The 23,520-nt window shown below is 35.4% G+C and overlaps 5 protein-coding genes across 10 annotated transcripts; 4 read left to right on the top strand and 1 right to left on the bottom strand.

The window, feature by feature from the left end:
• Positions 1-2,056: 2,056 nt before the first annotated feature.
• LOC107922551 (probable serine/threonine-protein kinase WNK11) lies at positions 2,057-3,741 on the top strand. Its single transcript, NM_001327206.4, has 3 exons — positions 2,057-2,133; positions 2,439-2,942; positions 3,068-3,741. The coding sequence occupies exons 1-3, from the start codon at positions 2,131-2,133 to the stop codon at positions 3,446-3,448; spliced, it is 888 nt and encodes a 295-aa protein (NP_001314135.4). The 5' UTR covers positions 2,057-2,130; the 3' UTR covers positions 3,449-3,741.
• A 352-nt stretch (positions 3,742-4,093) lies between these two features.
• On the top strand, positions 4,094-6,898 carry LOC107921853 (probably inactive receptor-like protein kinase At5g41680). Its single transcript, XM_016851688.2, has 2 exons — positions 4,094-5,979; positions 6,059-6,898. Exons 1-2 carry the CDS (start codon positions 4,851-4,853, stop codon positions 6,706-6,708), a joined length of 1,779 nt encoding a protein of 592 aa, XP_016707177.1. The 5' UTR covers positions 4,094-4,850; the 3' UTR covers positions 6,709-6,898.
• A 1,262-nt stretch (positions 6,899-8,160) lies between these two features.
• On the top strand, positions 8,161-11,344 carry LOC107922125 (heterogeneous nuclear ribonucleoprotein 1). Of its 2 annotated transcripts, XM_016851976.2 has the most exons (5): positions 8,168-8,492; positions 8,641-8,754; positions 9,044-9,270; positions 9,468-10,662; positions 10,753-11,344. In XM_016851976.2, exons 3-5 carry the CDS (start codon positions 9,049-9,051, stop codon positions 10,764-10,766), a joined length of 1,431 nt encoding a protein of 476 aa, XP_016707465.1. In that variant the 5' UTR covers positions 8,168-8,492; positions 8,641-8,754; positions 9,044-9,048; the 3' UTR covers positions 10,767-11,344. The 2 variants fall into 2 exon arrangements, with proteins under 2 accessions (XP_016707463.1, XP_016707465.1); XM_016851974.2 differs by having other exon boundaries at positions 8,161-8,492; positions 9,468-11,344.
• A 3,721-nt stretch (positions 11,345-15,065) lies between these two features.
• On the top strand, positions 15,066-19,941 carry LOC107922004 (protein TORNADO 1). The gene is made up of 3 exons (XM_016851820.2): positions 15,066-16,783; positions 16,870-18,110; positions 18,331-19,941. Exons 1-3 carry the CDS (start codon positions 15,274-15,276, stop codon positions 19,720-19,722), a joined length of 4,143 nt encoding a protein of 1,380 aa, XP_016707309.2. The 5' UTR covers positions 15,066-15,273; the 3' UTR covers positions 19,723-19,941.
• Positions 19,942-20,106: 165 nt separating this feature from the next.
• LOC107922005 (uncharacterized) lies at positions 20,107-22,750 on the bottom strand. 5 transcript variants are annotated; one of them, XM_016851824.2, is made up of 2 exons: positions 22,457-22,750; positions 20,107-21,635 (listed from the first exon to the last, which is right to left on the bottom strand). In XM_016851824.2, exon 2 carries the CDS (start codon positions 21,610-21,612, stop codon positions 20,341-20,343), a length of 1,272 nt encoding a protein of 423 aa, XP_016707313.1. In that variant the 5' UTR covers positions 21,613-21,635; positions 22,457-22,750; the 3' UTR covers positions 20,107-20,340. The 5 variants fall into 5 exon arrangements, with proteins under 5 accessions (XP_016707313.1, XP_016707310.1, XP_016707314.1 ...); XM_016851821.2 differs by lacking the exon at positions 22,457-22,750 and adding an exon at positions 21,896-22,436; XM_016851825.2 differs by lacking the exon at positions 22,457-22,750 and adding an exon at positions 22,187-22,434.
• Positions 22,751-23,520: the final 770 nt, after the last annotated feature.

Below are 23,520 nucleotides of genomic sequence, written 5' to 3'. Positions count from 1 at the left end.
AAAAACTTATTTTCATCCTAGCGACTGGACATTCAAGTTGGCATTTAAAACCTATTTGGACTGCCACGTAGGAATGCTATTAGGGAGGTAACGAAGTTTAACGATGGATTGACCACTTCGTAACAAAATAATAATGTAAGTGACTAAAATGCAACATTTCAAACATAAATGACTAAAATGTAATCTGAAGCAAACAAGAAAGACTATTTTTATAATTCACCCAATTATTATAGTTGAGTGATAGGAATCTGGGTTCATTGAAGGTTAGGATGAAGATAATAGGCTAAAGATGAAGATCAAGTTTGAGGATATTTAAATATTTTTTATAATATTGTTAGTATTTTTAAAAAATTAATCTTATTTTAATTTTTCTTAAAAAAAGTTAACATTTTAAATTTGTTTAAATATAAATTTATGTTAATTGTTTTTACAATGTATTTGATAAAAACGAATAATGAAAACAACGTTTAAACTAAAAAAATAAAATTTTAAAAATAAGATAAGATAATATCCGATAAACATTGGACATCTTTTAAAAAGTTTACAAATGTAATTCTTTTAATATTATGTAATTAGTTTAATTATGATTTGAAAAAAAATATTCATTACATGAATGCATGTTTAAAATTAAATGGACGTCCACTAATGAAATACAAACATTATGTATTTGCATACTCGATATTAATGTCTCACCTACATTTTTATTTCTTGGGTTACAAGGTTGGCAGCTTGACCAAATTAAGAACATTTCTTTAGCTGTTATATGTGTGTACACATTACTGTAAAATACATTTTTTTAATTTTAAAAATAAATTTCAATTATAAAAAATATTTGAGATATGATAGAGTCACTCGAATCCAATATTACTAATATCTGATCTACACTTTAAACATGTATTTTTAATTCGAATATCAAATTTTAAAAAATTTATGAACACAATATTTAACTGACCAACGCTTAACATTTATCACATGAGAACATTACCAAAGTTTAATTTTGGCTCAACAACTTTCTTGGACGCCAAAAACGCTCCAAATTTATGACTCCATGACACAAAAAGCAGAACACAATATAAGAAAAATTCAAAGTCATAGACTTGCATCACAATTACATTCATTCTTCTTCCCTTCAGTCAATGTATATCTAAAACCTCTCTACTGTCATCTAAGCCGTCCAAATCATCCAAAACAACATGGACGGCCAGGATTCAGTATTAAAAAATGTGCCAAAGTTGACCTCTTTTAATTTTTCCAAAATACAAGGAAACAGAGCCTTAAAAAGGCAATAAAAGAAATGAGGTAAAATCTAGAGGACAGCGGCCAAAAATATTCAAATAGTTTTTTAAAAAGTTAATTTTTTAATTTTTTAAAAAATAATAAACACTATGAAAAATAAATTTCATCAACATAATAAAAATTAATTTTAAAATATTAAATCTAAGCTTACCATTAAAAAGATCTTATGATCTCATAGTTTATATTTAAGCTTATATAAAACCGTAATTAAATCCTGGTTCAGCTTAAAGCCATTTCCTCACAGTTTATTTATGATTTCGGTCCTATATTCTTTTCATATTTAAAATTGAATCCTTCTATTTTTAAAATTTAATCTCTCTAATCTTTCCATTAAATTAGAATATGTGATATTTTTAAAATAAAAAAAATTACTCGTATAAACAACTTAAAATTGAGTAAAAATCAAGTAAGAAAAAAAATCTCACAACCTCAAACTCAAGATATTTATTTACTTGACCTTACATTCACGTGCATAATATTAATCACGTGAGCATTTTTTTACTTTTAAAAAATATCACATAATTCAATTTTATTATTATTTAATTGAACTTCTGAATAAAAAAAATAGAAAAATTAAATTCTTGAGATAAAAAAAAAAAACTTCGCATGAACTAATAAAAAAATTAGACCTCTCCTCAATCACTGTGTATAAAAATATATAAATGTAAATATAAATTAATGATAGTTAAATTAACCTAATTTATTTTAACCTAAGAAGAAGCTTCCCTATAAATACTACTCATAAAAGCGACACTTCGGCTTTGCCATGTTCCGTGCTCCGCTATACCCTTCTTTTTGCAGAAAAAGCTTCTGCTTCTCCTATATATATTTTTTATGGTGAGCTCTCTAGAAACCTTTTTTTTTCTCTTTACTATTTTCCCTTCTTTTTGTTTTGTTTTGCCTTAAAACCATAAGCTTTTGATGATAAAATTTCCTTTTGTTTGATGGGTTTTCATGGAGTTTTAAGAAATTTCTCTTCATATTAAGATCTTCTGCAAGTATTTTATATTTTTGTCCTTGTTTTAGTTCTTAAAACTTTGATCCAAAACCAAACAAAAAGTGTTTATCTATATAAATTTAACTGGTTTTCTATATGGCTCTTTTATAACTTACGTTATTTGCGTGATCATTATCGTGAGCAGATGCCTAGCGTCAACCCAGACCAATCCGACAAGGATTCCGAGCCCTTCGTGGAGGTCGATCCGACCGGTCGTTACGGTCGGTACACCGAACTTCTAGGATCCGGAGCCGTCAAAAAAGTTTACCGGGCATTCGATCAAGAAGAAGGAATTGAAGTTGCATGGAACCAAGTCAAGCTAAGGAATTTCTCCGACGATCCGGCGATGATCGATCGGCTTTATTCGGAGGTTCGGTTGTTAAGGTCATTAACCAACAACAACATAATCTCGTTGTACAGTTTTTGGCGTGACGAGGAACATAACACACTCAATTTCATAACCGAAGTATGTACTTCGGGAAATTTGAGGGAATATAGGAAGAAACATAGGCAAGTCTCAATGAAGGCGTTGAAGAAGTGGTCAAAGCAGATTTTGAAAGGCTTGAATTATTTACATTCACATGAGCCTTGTATCATTCATAGAGATCTCAATTGCAGCAATGTTTTTGTTAATGGAAACACTGGTCAGGTAATAAAGTTACTTCTTTTTTTATTTTATGTTGCTTTTCGTACATGTTTGGTCACTAAGAAAAAAACTAAAAAAGTAAAGCTTAGTACTTTGGGTTTTGATGAGCAAATCTGGATCATCAACAGGTTAAGATTGGTGATTTGGGGTTGGCGGCGATCGTGGGGAAGAACCACTCGGCGCATTCAATCCTCGGGACGCCCGAATTCATGGCGCCAGAGTTGTACGACGAGCATTACACCGAACTCATTGACATATACTCATTTGGCATGTGTGTGCTTGAGATTGTGACCTTGGAAATTCCCTATAGCGAGTGTGATAATGTGGCCAAAATTTACAAGAAAGTGTCAAGTGGGGTGAAGCCTCAAGCCTTGGACAAGGTTAGAGATGCAGATATGAGGGCATTCATTGAGAGATGCATTGCTCAGCCCGGGGAAAGACCGTCCGCGGCGGAACTGCTTAAGGATCCGTTTTACGACGAAGTTGATGATTATGACGAAAACGTTTGATTATAGTACTTAGGCATATATTTTTGTTATTGTATTGTTACATTTTAAAAAAAAATCTTAATTAGTGTTTATGATTGTATGGTAAACTTTGATTATCTTGACTGATTAGAGTTTGGTTTACGTTTAAATGTGTACATAGATAGTGGTTTCCACAGAAAAACATATAGATTAAAAGTTTGAATGGGAGAAAAGAATATTGTGTGTGAACTTTAGGTTTCTTCCACATGAATTCCTCTATATTTTATGTATTTTTTTTAAACTAAAGATAAAGAACAAATGGGATTTTGGTTGTATTTGAAGTAAAGTCAAAACAATATGTAACTAAACAGAAAGATCCATTCAAAGGGTTGAATTTGTTGTAAAGAACATGCTATGTTTTGAACAGGCAGCCAACCTAAAGTGGCCCTTGGCATATATTATTATCATATAAAGTTGGTTGATAAAGAGGGCATTTGTTTTGTATTTGCTGTCACACTCAAAATTGTTGGGAAATGATTGCTACAGCATGGCACTGATCTGGCTGGCCTGCACTGATTTTCCATTTTCAAAACAAAAAATGTAGACTTTGATGATATATCATATACTTTGTTAGTGCCCTTCTTTGATAACTTTATCTTATATATTTAATTTATATAAAGAGCAAATGGCATATTGCCGCGCCCCCCGCCCCAACAAAAAAAAGGGTTTTTCAATTAATTTAGCAGAAGCTTGTAATTTACATTTGCCTATAAGGTGGAGTAATTTATAATATTTGAAGGGATGAGAAATAAAGTATAATGATATATAATAATAGTAATAACAATTTTCACTTTTGCTTTTTGTTAATATGTCAAACTAAACAAATTTTGGAGTGTTGATGTGATTAAAATAAAAGTTTTACAAAGTCAACTTCAAGCCCTTACTTTAAATTAGTATTTAGTTTAAATTAATGAAAATTGCTAGTTTTTTTGGATGTCTGAAAGGGTTGCATTCATCACATAAAACTTTTATGCAATTGTTTCTGTTTCCACTTCAAGCCTGCAGGTTGATATTCCCTGAAATAATGAACTAATTAGGAAAATGAATTTTGTTTATGCATATTCAGGTTGATTTAAGACAAGAAAAGGTAAAAATATTGTATGTTTGCTGCTTGGTGGCTGAACAGCACAAGGTTCTAGTTTCATAGGATGTTCCGAAAACAAACATTGTTTTTGTCCGCGGATATTTTTAGAAACAGCGAGCCAGATATGGAAAGGCATCTCGGTAATATGCTGGTACCAATCTAGTCCATTGAAGATATCAAATTAAGTAAAGTTGATCAAAATTGCTGACAGGAAGCTTTGGAATCCAAGAACATGTCCTTATCTGATGTATCAAACCAAGGAGGAACAACAATGTTCTCTGACTCCATAAAGGTGCCTTAATGATGAGCGGTGAAAGTAGTCGAAAGATGCAGAGAAGAGAAGGCTTTAACATGTTTGTCAAGGGGCTAATATGCATTGCAGTTGTTCCTCTGTTAGCCACAGTGTGTATGGGAGGTGAGTTAAGTGAATCCCAATCTTTGCTTAGCTTCATTAGATCAGTTGATCCACAAAGAAAACTAGGAGCTTACCAATGGAATGAGTTTTCAACAAGTCCCTGCTTGGTTAAATCTGAAGTTGTGAAGTGTAATCTGCAGGGTACCTCCATAATAGAAATAAGGCTTGAAAGCTTGAATCTCAGTGGGGTAATCAATGCAGATGCCCTTTGTAAGCTCCAAAGCCTTGAAGTTCTTAGCTTAGCGAGGAACCAAATACATGGGACGATACCTCGGTCAATATCGTACTGCAAAAGGTTGAGGTATCTAAACTTAAGCAGCAATTCTTTAAGTGGGAGAGTTTCATGGAGTACTCTAACCAAGTTGAAATATCTCAAGAGCTTGGACATCTCCAACAATCATTTCACTAACCAAGAATTCGAGCACGTTTATAAGTATAGTCAGTTAAATGCAACAGTTCAGAATGAAATTGTTGCAGGAACACCAGGAGAGTCTAATAATAACAAGTCAAACACACTATTGTGGACTTTGGTACCTTTATTTCTTGGCCTTGGGTTCTTCTTTATGTTCTTATACTGTATGGGCAAGATACTAGGTAAAAGAAGGAAAGCTAATGAGATTCCAATGGCTATCAAAGAATCTCCTCTCAAACATGTTCCAGTCAATGCTATACAAGAACTGAAGCCTGAGGGTAGACATCAAGAGCTTGTGTTCTTTGTTGAAGACCATGAAAGGTTTAAACTAGATGATCTACTAGATGCCTCAGCTAATTTACGAAGCCAAAGCCTTTATACCAGCCTTTACAAGGTAATACTTAAGAACAATGCTACTTATGCTGTCAAAAGATTGAAGAAATTGCAGGTTTCTTTTAAAGAGTTTGAGCAAACAATGAGGCGGATAGGGAATTTGAAGCATCGAAACGTTCTTCCACTTGTCGGATATAGTTGTGCCGACACAGAGAAACTTCTTTTCTACAAGTACCAGAGCAATGGAAGCCTACTAAGCTTGCTACAAGGTAAATGATTTTAGGGCACAGCACCCTTAAACATAACAGCATTGCATGCCTAAATTCTTACAGCTGCTTGATCTTGCAGGCTACATTGAGGGTAAAAAAGAATTTCCATGGAGATTTAGGCTGACAATAGCAACTGGAATTGCAAGGGGATTGGCATTCATATACCAGAGTTCCAATGACCAGGACAGCATTCCTCATGGAAATCTAAAGCTATCAAATATATTGTTGGGTGAAAACATGGAACCATTAATAAGTGAATACGGGATCTCAAGGCTTTTAGACCCCAAAAAGAATTGCCTCGTCTCCTCCAACGGTTACATGGCACCCGAGAAGAGTTTATCGGAACAAGGCGATGTCTTCAGCTTCGGGATTATCCTACTGGAGTTACTAACCGGAAAAACCGTGGAAAAAACCGGGGTAGACCTTCCTAAGTGGGTGGGGTCAATGGTGAGGGAAGAATGGACAGGAGAGGTGTTTGGCAAGGATGTCACCAAAGATTCAATGCAGTGGGCATTTCCTTTGCTAAATATTGCTCTTAAGTGTGTCTCACATTCTCCAAAAGATAGACCAACTACAGCTGAGGTTTTGCAGAAGATAGATGAGGCTTTGTTTGCGCATGAAGATCGTACGGTCTCCTCTATGTCTTCATGGGAATCTGGTCCCCGTGATTGTTGTATGCTGCATAGTGTCATACCTGAGACTTGGGACACTCCAGGATCAAATTATTAGTGGACAATTTAGCACCAGAAAAGGAAAGGTACCATTGAAGAACTTCCATGTTAAGCTAAATAAAACATAACATATATATATATAAGCCTTTTAGAGGAAATGAAGGAGCCATTAGGCCAATGTACATAATGGAGAATGAATATAGTTATAAGTCATGTTATTATCATAATAAACTTTACATTTACTTGTCATTTGTTTGCTTGTCTATTTTCTTTTTTTGGTCTGAAAGTTACCTGCTAACCCTTAGTAATGGTAAGCAAACCAAATTCTATTAAAAGCCGGTAAGCACCCCGACTCTTCGATTTTCTTGAAATATCTAAGTTTGACACTCGTGCCCGATGTATATCCGAACATGAACGATAAGACATGATCCGTGTCCTACTTACCATTTCTCTACTCTAATTTGATAAACAACAAAGGAAATAAGCACAAACAGCAGTCAATAGTGTGCATGTTTTTAATTATGGTATTTGGCAATATGGGACCATCAATCTGTTGTAATAGTTCAACTTGGTTTTGGAAGTTATGACCTATGTTTATATTTTATTTCTAACAAACCAAATTAATTTGGAGCCTGTAGAAAAAAGAAAAAAAGAAAGACATTGTTTATCTTGCATAGTTGCTTACATTGCTTGTTGCGTTATACTATGTTAGAAAGTTGCAGGCCAAATCATTAAATTATATCCCCAAATATATTTAACTATAAGCCAATATCTTTTTATAAATCTTAAATTAGATATTGGGCCTTTGCTTTCTGCTTTACGCTAGGTAAAATTTACACCCTTCTTTCACTGCAAAAAGTTGTTGAACCAAAATTAGAAAATTAGAAAAATAATTTATGCTACCAAAATATTACTCTTCAAACACCAATGGAACGAGACTCAAAGCTTAACTTGCAAAATTACATTGGATTTGAGTGTCCTATACAAAACCAAACATAGGATGAATTGTACTTGTAAATTTCCAACTCAAATCTGAAATGGTGTTTGAAAAGGTTTCAACTTTGGGAGACTTAAGAAGGACCAGAACAAGACATGATGATTGTGATGATGTTGTATAAATCCTTTTTGGTGTTCTTTTAGGAACGAAAGAAGGGCAAAGAAAAGATTAATAAATAAAATATCAAGAAAGGTGTAAGTTATAAAACTCCACTAATTAGATGTGTGGTCTCAACTGAAGCCAACCAGACTCAATATGTACCATAAAGTTGTATTGTAACATGAACTTTGGACAACAACAGCATGCCAAACCTGTCTATACATATAAAAAATTTGCAATTTGATTAAAAATAAATGCAAAAGTTGAACCTTGATTTGGTTCTAGCATTCCATCCAAGCAAAGAATAGTTGTGTTTTAAGGTTATTAAGTTGTAATAATATGTTTGTAATTTTTTTTCTTAAAATAGAAAAATAGAAAATAAAATAAAACATCACCATCTGCTGTCATCACTCTTTAAGCTACTCCAAATATTCTTACACCAGAGGATTGCTCTCAATTTCTCTCCATATATATATTCTCTCTTTCTTCCTCTACCTCTCTCCTCAAATTCCATTTCTTTTGATTTAATTAAGAGGAGTGGAATAACCAAGAAAGATATAGAAAAGAAACAGAGGAGGAGAGAGAGAGAGAGAGAGAGAGAGAGAGGAGAGACAAAGCTTTTTTTTTTAAAAAGATATATAAAAAATATGAAGAGCAAAACCTCCTCTTCTGTTTCCATTGTCATCGTTTCTCATCTCAGATCTTAATTTTCCTCCCATTTTCTCATCTGGGTCATTTCCAAGATGGTAGATTCTCTCTCTCTCTCTCTCTCTCTCTCTCTTGTTCATCATATTCTTCATCTCTGTTTTTATCTGTTTCCTGGTCTTTTCTCCAGACTTTTCTTTTGTCTTGATCCTCATGTTTCGATTGTCGATGTTTCTTTTTTATTGTCAGGAATTTTGGGTTGTTTTCTGATTGGTGCATGAAGTCTTCAGATGATCCTAGATTGGATTTGACAATTACCAACTCTGTCTCCGATCAGATTCTGTCTGTAATTCATATCAAAAGGTAATTTTCTTTTTCTAATATTCCTGTTTGATTGTTGTTATTGTTCACATTTTGATCTGTTTTGCTTCGTTTTTTTTCTGAATAAGGATAGATCCTTTTTAGCTGCCGATGGTAATTGGATAATTTGGTGTTGGCTTTTTTCACGAGTTTCATTCATTGAATTGGTGTTACTATTCTGATTGAATTAGAAATTTTGATCTTTGAATCAAATTGTGGTGCTTTTGTTTTGAGAAAAGTTTAGATTTTTGCTCTTGGGATTGAAATTGGTGGTTGATGATGGTGATTGTAGATAAGATGGAATCAGATCTTGGTAAACTCTTCATTGGTGGGATATCTTGGGACACTGATGAGGAACGTCTCAAGGAGTATTTCAGGAAATATGGAGAAGTGGTGGAAGCAATGATCATGAGAGATCGGTTTACTGGTCGTGCCCGTGGATTCGGTTTCATTGTCTTTGCTGATCCTGCTGTTGCTGAGAGGGTAATTATGGATAAGCATATGATTGATGGCCGCACGGTAAGAGCCTTGATTACGATATATTTTTATACCTTACCAATTAGTTTGAGATTTGTGGTAATCAGAATGAGTTAAATTTGCTAAAATTTTATCTTTCCTCTATAGCATTGACCGAATATATATTTATTCGAGTGAATTTGTATCCAATGGTTAGGTTGGGATAGAAACTGTGATGCAATTGTTTGATCAAATTTCAGGTTGAGGCGAAGAAGGCTGTTCCTAGGGATGATCAAAACATTTTAAACAGGAACATGAGTAGCATCACTGCGTCTCCAGTTCCTGGACGCACTAAAAAGATTTTTGTTGGAGGTTTAGCCTCTTCGGTCACCGAGACTGACTTTAAGAACTACTTTGATCAGTTCGGTACAATTACAGATGTTGTGGTGATGTATGATCATAATACGCAAAGGCCAAGAGGGTTTGGTTTCATCACTTATGATTCAGAGGATGCGGTAGATAGAGTTCTACATAAAACATTCCATGAACTCAAAGGGAAATTGGTTGAGGTCAAGAGGGCAGTTCCTAAAGAACTATCTCCAGGCCCTGCCCGCAGCCCTGTGATTGGATATAATTATGGTTTGAGTAGGACTGCCAACTTTCTCAATAGTTATGCTCAGGGATATAATCTTAGCCCACTAACCGACTTAGGAGTTAGGATGGATGGTAGGTTTAATCCTCTTGCTTCTGGTCGAACTGGGTTTCCTCCATTTAATAACCCTGGCTATGGAATAGGTATGGACATGGAACCGGGAATGAACCCAAACTTTGGCGGGAGTTCTAACTTTGGCAACAATCTTGGATATGGACGGTTAATTAGCCCCTATTATGGTGGGATTTCAAACAGGTATAATACTCCTATTGGCTATGGTGTTGGAAGTGGAAGAAATGATTCTAATTTAAGCTCTGGTACTCGGGATATCTGGGGAAATGGAAGCCTTAGCAATGCCACAAATGCCGCCAGCCCTGGTGGGTTCTTGGGGACTGGAAGGGGGAGTTTTGGTCCTTTAGGAAATAGTGGGGTTAATTGGAGCCCTTCCCCTCCCATTCAAAGTGGAGGAAATGCCCCTGGCTATACTGGTGGGATTGCTGGTTTTGGGAGTGCCGATGACAACTATGGTTTGGGTGGGGGAGGACATGGAAGAAACGGTGGCACTGTCACAGCTCCAACATCTTCTTTTGCTGGGCCAACCGTTAATTTTAAGGGGTCCTATGGGGATCTTTACCGTAGTGGTTCAGTTTATGGTGATTCAACTTGGCAGTCCACAACTGCTGACTTGGATGGTTCTAGCTCATTCAGTTATGGGATTGGGAGTGTGTCCATAGATGGTACTGCAGGATCCTCCGAGGATTATGTTGGAAGCTACGGTGTTGCTAATAGACAGTCGAGTAGAGGTAATATTCTGTTTAAGCAGTCCTGAGACTCGAGACTCGAATGCCAGCTTGCTGCATGTGTTTAATTAGTCTCTTTGGTTTCTTATCCAGGAATTGCTGCCTAGGGGGGGGGGGACTGTGATTTGGATATCAGAAGTCATGAAGTAGGGTGAATAAACAGGTGAAGGATTTGTGAATTCGATATACAACTGCCTTATTACAATGTCAGCTTACAAGGAAATTGATGTTATAACACTAATGAGGGATATTGATTTGAGAGTGAGCAGTTACAAGGGGAGGTTTTGTGTAAGGTTTGAGATTCGATTTGTTTGTTTGTTTGTTTGTTTTGTTTATGGTAATAGTGAAAATGTAGGTTGGTGAGTGAGGTGTACAATCAGATTGCGGGACATATACTCCGGAAGGCGTCTACGGCAAAGGCGCGCCAGTAGTGGTACATCAAACAATAGGGTACTAAATTTTTTTCTTTTTCCATTTTTATTTTGGGAAGCTGGTTCTTGTCCTGATAATTGTTGCCTATCATCTGGGATTGTTTTGGTCTCAGATTGTAAGGAGTTGTTTCAGTTCCAATTTACTACTACTACTACTACTAGTGTGAAACATTAGAGCCATATCCAATCATCATCCATATAAAATAAGTAACCAAACTTTCTGATTCAATACATCAACACAGCTTTACTACTCACACTATATGCTTTTGCTGCTCCTTTTCCTCAATCTTCTGCATGCTCCGTTACATTGTGTCTATCGCAACTACGGTCTACGTGGAGAATCGAGAGTTTTAAAGAAATGTAATAATCTTCAAAAGGTCAAAAAGGGTTGAACCACCCTAGTGGCAATGGATTGAAAGCCACCATTCTAAATAGATCGCACAGTTATTGCCCAATGTTTAGAAGAGTATAGCACTTACCTAATTTAAAATTGTACATTGTAAAATTAAACCATGTTTAACCCAAATTTTCAAAAAACACATGGTCATCATATTTGCATAAGTAACATAAAATCTTTGTAGTTAATTTTTCTAATTTACTTGAGGAACGAGCCTATAATTCAATAATGGAACTTTGAATTATAAATTAGAGGTTTAAAAGGTACATCTTTCTATGGTAATTCTAAAACATTTCAATCTTACTAACAATCGAGGTTTCCTTTGGATCACCTATGAGATTAAAGACAACAATGTCAATGAAATTAATTACTGTAGCAGTGACATTAAAATCAATGGCGGGATATATATTTGGATTCAATCATAACCATGGCAGTGTAGTGAAAGTATAAAATGACCATTAAGGACATTAGATTTAAATATAGATGTAAAATAAATAATCATATTTCATATTAAAAGATAAAAACTATATATATATAAATTTTTTATTTATCTTAAATAATAAATTTATTGATAAATAATTAATATTTTATTAATTATATTTGTTTTTGTTTTTTATTATTTATATAATACTTATTTATGATTAATTCATATAAATCTTATTATATTTATTAAATTATTATAAAACTTAAAATTATTTATTTTATATAATAAAAATCATAAATCATTTTAGCATTTTTATATATTATTTGAAATATATTTATATTAAATATTAAAATCAAATTATATTAAAATAATAGTTAAAAATATATTTATGATAATGAATTTATATATTTATTAGATTGCTTGTATAAAAATAAAATTTATATATAATAATATTTATAATATGTTTATATTTATATTTATTATAAAATATATGTATTTTTATAAGGGTTAGTATTTGGTACACTGATAGTGTATATTTTTATTCTGCAAGCAGCCTCTGAAAATTGACATGTGTCTATTTTTTAAATATACATTTTTTAATATTTTACTATATCCCTATAGACACTTGTCAACTCATTTACAGTAATATTGGAGTCTAAAAACTCCGATAACAATGTATCAAATGGTTTTCCTTTTTATAATAGCACTATAAGGTTAAATTGGGAAAAATGTTTCCCACTACAAATGCTTTCTTTTAACCGGAGTAAAGTACACATGTCTAAAATTTCATCCGTGCGTATAATACAATTGTACAATTTAAAAAAAAATTATCTTTTTAACTCAAATAAGTAAATTAAATTTTATAATATATATATATATGTGTGTGAAAATTCAATAAATTAATAAAACTCAATTGTATGATTTCCAATCAAATAATATGTACTCAGATCGAAAATATTTTTATAAGCAATTAAAAATTAAAAATTAAAAATTAAAAATTATGAAATTTTAAAATTCATGATCATTTAGTTTATTTGAAGCCATTCTTCGCATTTCAGTAGTTTAAAAATATGAATTTAAAGAATCAATATAATACTAAAATTTAGAGACTTGTTTCCTTAAAATTGGCTACAGAAAAACTGAAGTTTTGAAAGCCAAAACATAAAAAATTCATCCCAATCTGTCTAAATTTTTTATGTTAACAGTTTTGGATAATCTATTATGAGGCCTCGTATCTTTTAATACGATCCTCGTATGCTAAATGAATCTACAAACTTCATACAAATTTTGAAATAAACGAACACCTAAATATAGACTTCTGGTATATTGAAATTGATTGCTTCAAAATTACTCGATAAAAATGGATGTCACGCGTAGCATTGGAGGATGTTTGATGTTAGTAAGTTTGTGGTCCTCTCTCTATTCTGATGTCAATTTTTTTATTGCTTCTTTCTTTTACGTCTGAAAGCAAGTGCGGAGGCTGTCTGCTGTTGGAGGAGGCTGCCACTGCCACTTCCCATTTCACCTTTATTTTTGTGGGTTTCCACTTTCCATCTTAAACTTTGCCAGAAAAAACTAGAATGTTAATGTCAGCTTTTCAAAAGTATCAGTGGAGAAAGGCCCAAACTGATATGGGACTAGGTAAAAAATAGGAGCCCTTTTTGTTGTTTTCATGATGTAAAAAGAGTCCGTTTTATTCTCGATTCAGCCCTTGAACTATGCATGTGTTTTTAAATTTTGATATCTAAATTTTTTATCTCATCTTAATATCTAAATTATTTTTTCGTTACTCTAAATATTTAACAGTGTTAAGAAAAACTATCCAATAATATCATCCCATCTGTCTTTATCTTTTATGATTAAATGAAAAACATATTATTTTAAAATTTTTAAATAATCATTTTTCATTAAAACATCAAATATCAGAATCCATAGAAAAAAAACTACTATTATTATCTCAACTCAGTAACCAAAATGCTATTAATCTTTTAGGGTATGTTTGGGGTGAAAGATTTATAGGAAGAATTTCATTTATATCGAGGTTCTTAATATATTTCAGTCGATTATAAAAAGTTTTTTACACAATATAATTTACTAACATGAAAAAATTAAGGCAGATGACATGATTTCATTGGACAAAGTTTTTTAACGCCTTGAAATATTTAGATTAAAATCTATAACAAAAAGAAAATTTAAATACCAAAGTGAAAAAATATGTAAAATTTAAGGATCAAAGAATTATTTTTCCCAAATTGAGTATTCTTTTCTTGGTCCATTTACTTAATGAATGTTTGTCAGAAAAAGAAAAGATTGAGGTCCCCATGAATAACCCCCCCCCCCCCACATGAAATGATGAACCTTGTATGGTGACTCCCACCATTTTAACTCCAAAACTTACCAGAGCTTGAAAAATATTCTTCATTTGCTATATGATAATTGATATTAAGTTTACCATTCACCATGATTGGTTCAATCTTAGTCCTTCATGGGAATATATATATATATATATGTGGTTTAAGTATTTCCCACATGAAAATGACATACATATATGGGGTCCAAACTTGGCTGAAAATTTCCTACGGCCCTGATTGCACCGCAAATTCACGACTACGTTGGCCAATTTGCACATCTCTCGAGGCAATCTACTTTATATATTTCATTTATGGTTTTTCAAGATAAGATTTTAAACCCAGAAAGAGCATATGATTCACTAGCCAAATTGAGGTATGTTTGGTGGATGGATAAAAAAAAATTAAAAACCATGGTTAATCTTAACAGGATGTCCAAACATGTCCTCAGCATACATTAAACAAGCTTGTCTCTTGTCCTGTTGGGGATAATTAGTTTCCTTAAAAAGAGGTTAATTTGTCCATCACTTAACTGCCTTTTCTTTTTTTCTTTCTTTTTGTCATTGCTTTATAGGATTCTTTCATTTTCAATGAGAAAACAAAGTTAGAAGAAAGCTTCAGAAAAAAAAAAGTCAAAAAGGTGTAGACCTCCTTTTACACCTGTAAGAAGTACCACCTTTTAATCTTATTTAACCAAGTAAATTACTCGATAAATGGACCATAATGAAGTGGAGACATGGATTAGAATTTAGAAAAAAGAACAAAAGATGCAAGGATGCCTTTTTGGGTAAAAAATATATCATATTATCTTTAGTTTTAAACTGTATTGCAGTAAGGAATAACTTTGAAATGAAGGAGAGAATATGACAGAAAATTTGCATCAAAATTCAAAATGCACTGTAGCATATTACCATGAATATCAATATCATGCAACCAGTTTCAATATAATGGGGGTTTTATGATTTTCTTTTAGTTTTGGTATCTTTGTTGGTGGGGGGCAGTTTTACAATTGCAATGGCATCAAACCAGAAGTTGAGAGATCTTGAATGGCTTCTTCAAGCATTTGAAACTGAAAGCCTTAACCTACACAACATTTCCTTCTACCTTTCTCAACCCGTTTCAGGCTGTTATCAAGAAACAGAAAACTCCATGGCCATTAACATTTCCTCAGATTGCCTTCAATACTTCTCCCTCATTCTTATAGTGCTAGGACCAGCCAAGACCAGCTTGTTGTCTCTTCGGAATTTGGAGTTTCATTGTGTTGAATGGGAGTTAGAACAAGTGCAGAACCTTGGGGAGTTGTTAGATAGTAACTTGAACATCAAACAACTGGTGTTCATGAGGAACAGATTCAGTGAAGATTGCTTATCAGAGTTTTCTGATATTTTGAAGAGAAATGGAGCTATCAAAGAGGTGATGTTTTGTGAATCACATATTGGGACTGTTGGTGCTATATTTCTTGCCTCAGCTCTTAAGGTGAATGAAAGCTTGGAAGAGTTACAGATATGGGAAGACTCAATTGGATCAAGAGGTGCTGAGGAGCTTTCAAAGATGATTGAAGCTAACTCAATGCTAAAGCTTTTGACGATTTTCGACTCAAGCTCGATCACAGCAACTCCCCTTATATCTGCCGTTTTAGCAAGGAATAGAGGTATGGAAGTCCATGTATGGAGTGGAGAAAGTGGAGATAAAAGTTCCAAGGTGGTTGAGTTTACACCTCAAAACACCACTCTTAGGATCTACAAGATCGATGTTTCGGGTGCCTGCAGGGTTGCTTGTGCTCTTGGGATGAATTCGACCGTCTCATCGTTCGATATGACAGGAGTACGCCTAAAATCACGGTGGGCAAAGGAATTTAGATGGGTTTTGGAGCAGAACCGAAGCCTGAAAGAGGTAACCTTGTCCAAAACCTGCCTTAAAGACAAGGGAATAGTGTATGTAGCAGCTGGACTATTCAAGAACAGGCATTTGGAACGCTTGCACCTCGATGGAAACTGGTTCAGCGGTGTGGGACTCGAGCATCTGCTGTGCCCTTTGAGTAGGTTCTCTGCTTTGCAATGCCAAGCCAACATTACACTAAGGTCGGTGACATTTGGAGGCAGTAGAACAAAAATAGGAAGATCTGGTTTTGCAGCCATTTTGCATATGTTAACCACCAATGAAACTTTGACTCGGCTAGCCATCGTGGATGATCAAAGTATGAGACCAGATGACTTTTTTAGAATCTTCAAGAGCTTAGAGAAGAATGCCAGTTTGAGGTGTTTGTCTTTACAAGGCTGCAAAGGAGTTAGAGGGGAGAGGTTGTTGCAGGCAATAATGGAGACACTGCAAATAAATCCTTGGATCGAAGATATTGATCTCGCTCGAACTCCATTGCATAATATGGGGAAGGCAGATGCCATTTATCATAGATTGGGTCAGAATGGGAAGCCTGAAACTGAACCTGAAAATGATTTGCTCAAGGATATGCCACTTACTGAGCCCAAGTGCTGTAGGGTATTCTTTTGTGGCCAAGAGTATGCTGGTAAGTTTTATTAACTACACTTAAACATTTCCACTTATTAATGCTGAGATCAAAAGTAACCATTTCCTATTAATTGCTATTTTCAGGTAAGGCAACACTTTGCAATTCAATATCACAGAATTTCTCTTCTCCTAAACTTCCCTACATTGAACAAGTGAGGACCCTAGTGAATCCAGTTGAACAAGCTGTTAGAACAGTTGGTATGAAGATAAAGACTTTCAAAGATGAAGACGCAAAGATATCGATATGGAATCTTGCTGGTCAGCATGAGTTTTACTCTCTTCATGATCTCATGTTCCCGGGGCACGGGAGCGCCTCGTTTTTCCTCATCATATCCAGTTTATTCAGGAAACCAAGCAACCGAGAACCAAAGACTCCAGTGGAGATTGAAGAGGACCTCCAATATTGGCTCAGGTTCATTGTTTCCAATTCAAAAAGGGCGATCCAGCAGTGCATGCTACCCAATGTAGCAGTTGTCCTCACACACTATGACAAAGTCAATCAAACATCCCAGAACTTGGAGGCCACAGTGAATTCAATACAAAAATTGAGAGACAAGTTTAATGGCTATGTTGATTTCTATCCAACTGTGTTTACTGTCGATGCAAGATCGTCTGCATCAGTCAGTAAACTCACTCATCACATTCGAAAAACCAGCAAAACTGTCCTCCAGAGAGTTCCTCGGGTTTATGAGCTTTGCAATGATCTTATACAAATTTTATCAGATTGGAGATCAGAAAACTATAACAAGCCAGCTATGAAGTGGAAAGAGTTTGCTGAGCTATGCCAAGTTAAAGTTCCACCTCTGAGGATTCGATCTCGACGCGATAATAAGGAGAAAATCGAAACTCGAAGGAGGGCGGTTGCTACTTGTCTCCATCATATCGGTGAGGTAATCTATTTCGATGAATTAGGCTTCCTGATATTGGATTGTGAGTGGTTTTGTGGTGAAGTACTGAGTCAACTGATAAAATTGGAGGTTAGAAGGCAAAGCTCAGCAGAGAATGGATTCATCAGCAGGAAAGAACTGGAGAAGATTCTAAGAGCAAGTTTGCAGAGTCAGATTCCAGGAATGAGTTCAAAGGTGTTTGAGAACTTAGAGGCCAATGACCTTATTAAAATGATGATGAAACTTGAACTATGCTATGAACAAGACCCATCTGATCCAAATTCTTTGCTGTTGATTCCTTCCATTCTTGAAGAAGGCCGAGGTAAACCGCAGAAGTGGCAATTAGGAGGTGCTGATTGCCTTTATGCAGGGAGGCATCTTCAGTGTGATGATTCAAGCCATATGTTCCTTACACCCGGCTTCTTTCCGCGTTTACAGGCAAGATTTTTTCCACTCTCTTTCACATATCGCTTCATGTTGCTTTCCAGAACTTGAATATATAGATATATATAGAGACAGATGCTGATTTGTTTTCCTTCAAGTGTGAATATATTCAAATAGCTTACACCATGAGAACATATATCAGCAAGGAAGGTTTTTTTTAATGACCATGTCCTAGTCTTAATTTTTGACTCAGTTTTAATACTTGCAAATACAGGTGCACCTTCATAACAGAATCATGGCAATGAAGAATCAGCATGGAGCTACTTATAGCCTTGAGAAGTACCTCATTTCTATTAACATCAATGGTATCCATGTCCGAGTAGAGCTCGGAGGACAGTTGGGTTACTACATTGACATCCTTGCCTGTTCCACCAAGAACCTTACAGAAACACTCAGGCTTATCCACCAGCTCATAGTTCCAGCAATTCAAAGCCTTTGCCATGGTGTAACTTTGATTGAAAATATTATGAGGCCAGAATGTGTGCAAAACCTAGTTCCTCCCAGGTACCGGAAAGCCCAATACGTGCCTCTTCAACAACTTAAACAAGCACTACTCTCGGTCCCAGCTGAAACCATGTATGATTATCAGCACACTTGGGATTCGGTGTCGGATTCAGGCAAACTAGTACTTAGAGCTGGGTTTGATTTAGCTCGAGACCTCCTATCTGATGATGATTTCCGGGAAGTGCTGCACCGAAGATATCATGACCTGTACAACCTTGCTGTGGAACTGCAAGTTCCACCAGAAAACAATCCTGATGAAGAAGAGAATTCATTATCCAATGCTGTTGAAAGTGGCAAAGTTGATCCTTCTTTTAGTGGGATAGCCAAGGGAGTGGAAACAGTATTACAGAGATTAAAGATCATCGAACAAGAAATAAGAGATTTGAAACAGGAGATTCAGGGAATGAGGTATTATGAGCACAGACTTCTAATCGAGCTTCACCGCAAAGTGAACTACCTTGTGAACTTTAATGTTCACGTCGAAGGACGGAAAGTTCCCAACATGTTCTATTTTGTTCAAACTGAAAACTACTCGAGGAGATTGGTAACCACCGTTATTTCCGGCATGACTGCTCTTCGGTTGCACATGTTATGTGAATTCAGGAGAGAAATGCATGTTGTTGAAGATCAAGTTGGTTGTGAAGTAATGCACGTTGATAACACTGTTGTGAAATGCTTAGCTCCATACATGACCAAGTTCATGAAACTGGTCACATTTGCTCTCAAAATCGGAGCACATTTAGCAGCCGGTATGGGAAACCTGATACCGGATTTGAGCAGGGAAGTTGCCCATCTTGCTGACTCTTCCGTAATGTATGGAGCAGCAGGAGCAGTCGCTGCTGGAGCTGCTGGATCTGCAGCAATGGGACGAATAAATGGAATCCGAAACCAGAACAGAAGGGGAGACATTCAACAAGACCTAAGATCAGCGCAACAATGGGTGGTGGACTTCTTAAGGGACAGGAGGTGCTCAACAGGAAAGGATATTGCAGATAAATTCGGGTTATGGAGGGTGAGATACAGGGATGATGGCCATATTGCATGGATCTGCAGAAGGCATATGATCGTCAGAGCAAATGAAATCATTGAAGTACCTATTTAGATTTTGCTCCTTTACATGCAATAAGATCATCTCTTATTTTCTATCTTCTTATCCTTTAATTATATTCTTTTGAAATAAATACTGGTTTGCTCTCGCTTTGAATTTCAAATATTGGTAAAAGATTATGACACTGTAAAAAGATATATTAGCCAATTGCCTTTTCTATGATGGATATGTAAAGTAAATATGAATATAGGTCCAATGATATCTTGAATCTTAGTATTACAAACAGCAGAAAGCAAAATTTTGCATGGTTCACCCTGTGAAAGTGGGACCAACTTATCACAGAATATGATTACACGCATAAATTACACTGTGGTTAAGATTGGAATGTGATTTTTTGCAATTATTTTGAAAGTTGAAATCAGCAAGAAGACGATGTTATAGAAAAAAACGGAAAGGTTCATATATACTAACAGCAACTGCAATGGAACAAAGCTAATAACAGTACAGAGTCATGATTTTTGCCTCCTCTCATCTAAAGCATGTTGACATACAAAGGAAAAGACCACATTACATGATACATTATTATTACATTTCACTATTAGTAGTATTAGTCTCCACCCTAAAATTCTAAAGTCACCTGTGTGTCTTCCTTTGAATAGAGGATCAGGAAGCTTAGAAAAAAGCCCTGCTTCCGTAGAACACTCGGGAGCCGGTGTTTTTCGATGCCTGTATTTTCTGATCAGTGGTACTTGAATTCTCCGATTTGGTCGGTCCACTGTCGATGTCCAGAGGCAGTTTCATCTTAGCCAATGACTCGGTAAATTGCTGCATGCTTTTCATGTACATGTCTACTATGTCTTGTTGCACCAGCTTTTGCTCGGGCTCAATGTTAACAGAAACAACAGGTTTCACGATGGAATCGCTTTGTGCCCCTGAAGAATGGCTGTCAACATCTCCAATATCCACAGCTTTTTCTTTCGGGGCTGAAATGTGTTCCTGAGTAGAAGTTTTCGAAGCAGCCAGACCATCGAAGGACTCAGAGCTTGCACCAGCTGAAGGAGATGAAACCCCGTTGGTTGACACGCTGCTCGGAGGAGAATCGAGCTTGGGGGCTTGGATGGAATTGACTGTAGCAGTAGAGAAGCTCTCCATTAAACGAGCGCCCATGTCTGAACTAATTTGACTCTCAGCATCAGAGGTGCCCAAACTTTCGGAACTTTCAGAGTCCAAATTAGAACATTGGATCCCGATATACTCGGAAACCATCATCTGGTTCTCATTCGCGATTATGGGATCCGGGAACTCAATCTTTTCCAACTCACACTCACTTGTTTCCGAATCCTTCACAGTTTCATCAGCAGCCACATCTCTAGGCATAGCAGGAATAGCCATTACTTCAGGAGATAATCCAGCATATGCAAGAGACAACTGGACAAAACCAGCAGGTGAATGGAACAGATCAGTTGAAGAAAGAGAGAATTCTTTCTCCAACTTCCCATTCTTGAGGAGCACTTCAGACAGTGGCACCAATGCAAATCCCAACAACTGGTCTTCAAGATAATTCCTCACTCTACTCATCATGAATATCTCGATTTTGAGGGAGGAATCAACAGTTCGAACATTGAGGCGTAGATTATCATTGAACACCGGGTTCCTCCCACCGCCATTGATGATCTTGGTGGAAACCGTGCTTTCGGGGTCAGAGGTGAGACAAAGCTTAGCATACACATCCTGCTTGTGGTAAATGCAGATGTTATGGATATCTCTTGCCTGATGAACATAAACCTCAAGAACGCCAATGGAATTCTCCTCCTTTTTGTTAACCTCGGACCCGTTTGACAACAAACCACCCGAGTTCCTACTGAAAAACTCGGTTTTCTGCTTCTCAGGCTCAGCTACAACAGAGTTCTTGAATGGTGAAACAACTGACTGTGGGGAATCCATGATAAAGCACCAAGGAGATGAACCTGGCAAAGTAAAAACACCTTTTAGAATATCAAGTCACCCAAAATTTCAGAAGTAGAAACCAAAATAAGAAACAATCTCCAAATCAGAAACCTAATTAGAACCTAAAACCCCAAGTCTTCAAGCCCCTAGTGTATGAAAATTTTAAATTAAAGCCAAATCATTAACCTCTATATTACTAAATCCTTCCCTAAGCATACACATGCATGATTTTGCAAGAAAAAAAAGGTAAAAGGAAGAACTTTCACACAGGTAACACAACCTACAATTAAGAAACCAAAAACTTCCCAACATCCAGCACCCCAAGGCTCAAAAATGTGATTTTCTTTTTTAAGCTGGCAACTTAAAATCACCCACAACATCCCAAGAAAGACGCAAAAACAGAAGTTGAAAGATAAATCCCCAATTCAAAGCCTCACTAGACCTTACTTTTAACACAAAAATTCTTCAATATAAGCCAAGAAACCAACAAGGCATCAATCCCAAAAGCTGAACTCTTTAGCTTTAAAAAGAAAAACAGAGAATTCCTTCAATACCCAGAAACCAAGAACACCTGAAAAGTTGAGAATCTTAAGTGAGCTAGTTCCAATTCCAACCCCCTCCCCCGAGATTTAATATTAACCGAAGACCCATCAACAGTTTAAGCCCAGATTCCAATAAAGCAACCAACTTTTTCTTCAGAAAACACCGGAATCCAAGGAAGAGTAAAAACAGGAAAAAGAAAATCCCAATGAAAATTCCCAACTTTGCTCTTTAAAGTATTAACTTCAACAATTCAAAGCAAAAAGAAAAAAGGAAAAAAGAAAACATAAATTACAATCACCTTCGGCTCTGGCTTTTTTTTCTCCAAAATCAAGAAATAAAAGAAGAAAATTTGATATTTTCGTTGGAATCTACGGCTGTAATTCAAGATTTGGACACAACCCAATCCCCAAAATAGAGGTGTTTTATTTTTTATTTTTTGCTAAGAACTGAGCGCTTTTTTTTCCTGATTTTGTCCAACAAGAAGAAGTGGGAAACTCTGGTTGTAATGAAAAGCAAAACTACAGAGAAAGAACACGGGCGTCAAACTTGTTGACAAACAGAGATTGTGCGTGTGTGTGTTACAGTTTAAAGTTGTGGCCTTTTTTATCTTTTTATTTGCTTTATATCTATCTTTAATGATCACAAAAGCATGGGAAATTTTATTGTTACATTATTATTTCTTGTTACTGTTGTTAATTATTATCTCAACTTCAACTGTATATTTATCAGAAAAATAAAATAAAAAGTTTCATGTTTTTGATTATGCAATAATTACGGAATCAATTTTTCCCCTTTTAAAACATTTCTTTCATTACAAATTAACTCATTTTGTGATCATTAAAAGAAGCCATCATTTCATATTTGTTTTGCACAATAATTTTTTATATTTAAAAATTCTATGCGATGGTTTAATAATTAAGTGTGTTTATTATCTCAGATATGATCTGAAGTTGAGTCGCGCTAATCACGTTTATTGTTCGAACTTTATTCTGTTATTAAAATTCACTGATTAAAAAAAACTGCAGATTTAAGGTGGTGAAATCTTGAGTATTATGGGTTCTCCACCATGCATTAGCCGATCATAATCAAACAAAAACAAAACCATAAACTATTTTCATGAAATAAATTATAGTAAAATTTGAGTAATTATAAATAATGAGTTAAAATAGCACCAAAGTTGTATTTTGTATCAAACCGACGGTAAAAGAAAAAAGTAGTAATGATGAATGAGAGTAGAGAAGGGTTTGGAGTGGGACAAGCACCGGCCCACGACTATGCCATGCCCATGTACTCACCAATCACAACCCTTCTATATGCGCTTGTGGTATTTGTAGGGACATCATTACTCTTACTTTTTATTTT

Source organism: Gossypium hirsutum, chromosome D01, assembly GCF_007990345.1.
Source record: "Gossypium hirsutum isolate 1008001.06 chromosome D01, Gossypium_hirsutum_v2.1, whole genome shotgun sequence".
NCBI lineage: Eukaryota > Viridiplantae > Streptophyta > Magnoliopsida > Malvales > Malvaceae > Gossypium > Gossypium hirsutum.
Note: the sequence above shows the minus strand (reverse complement) of the source record. Positions and strands in the feature narration are given on the sequence as shown.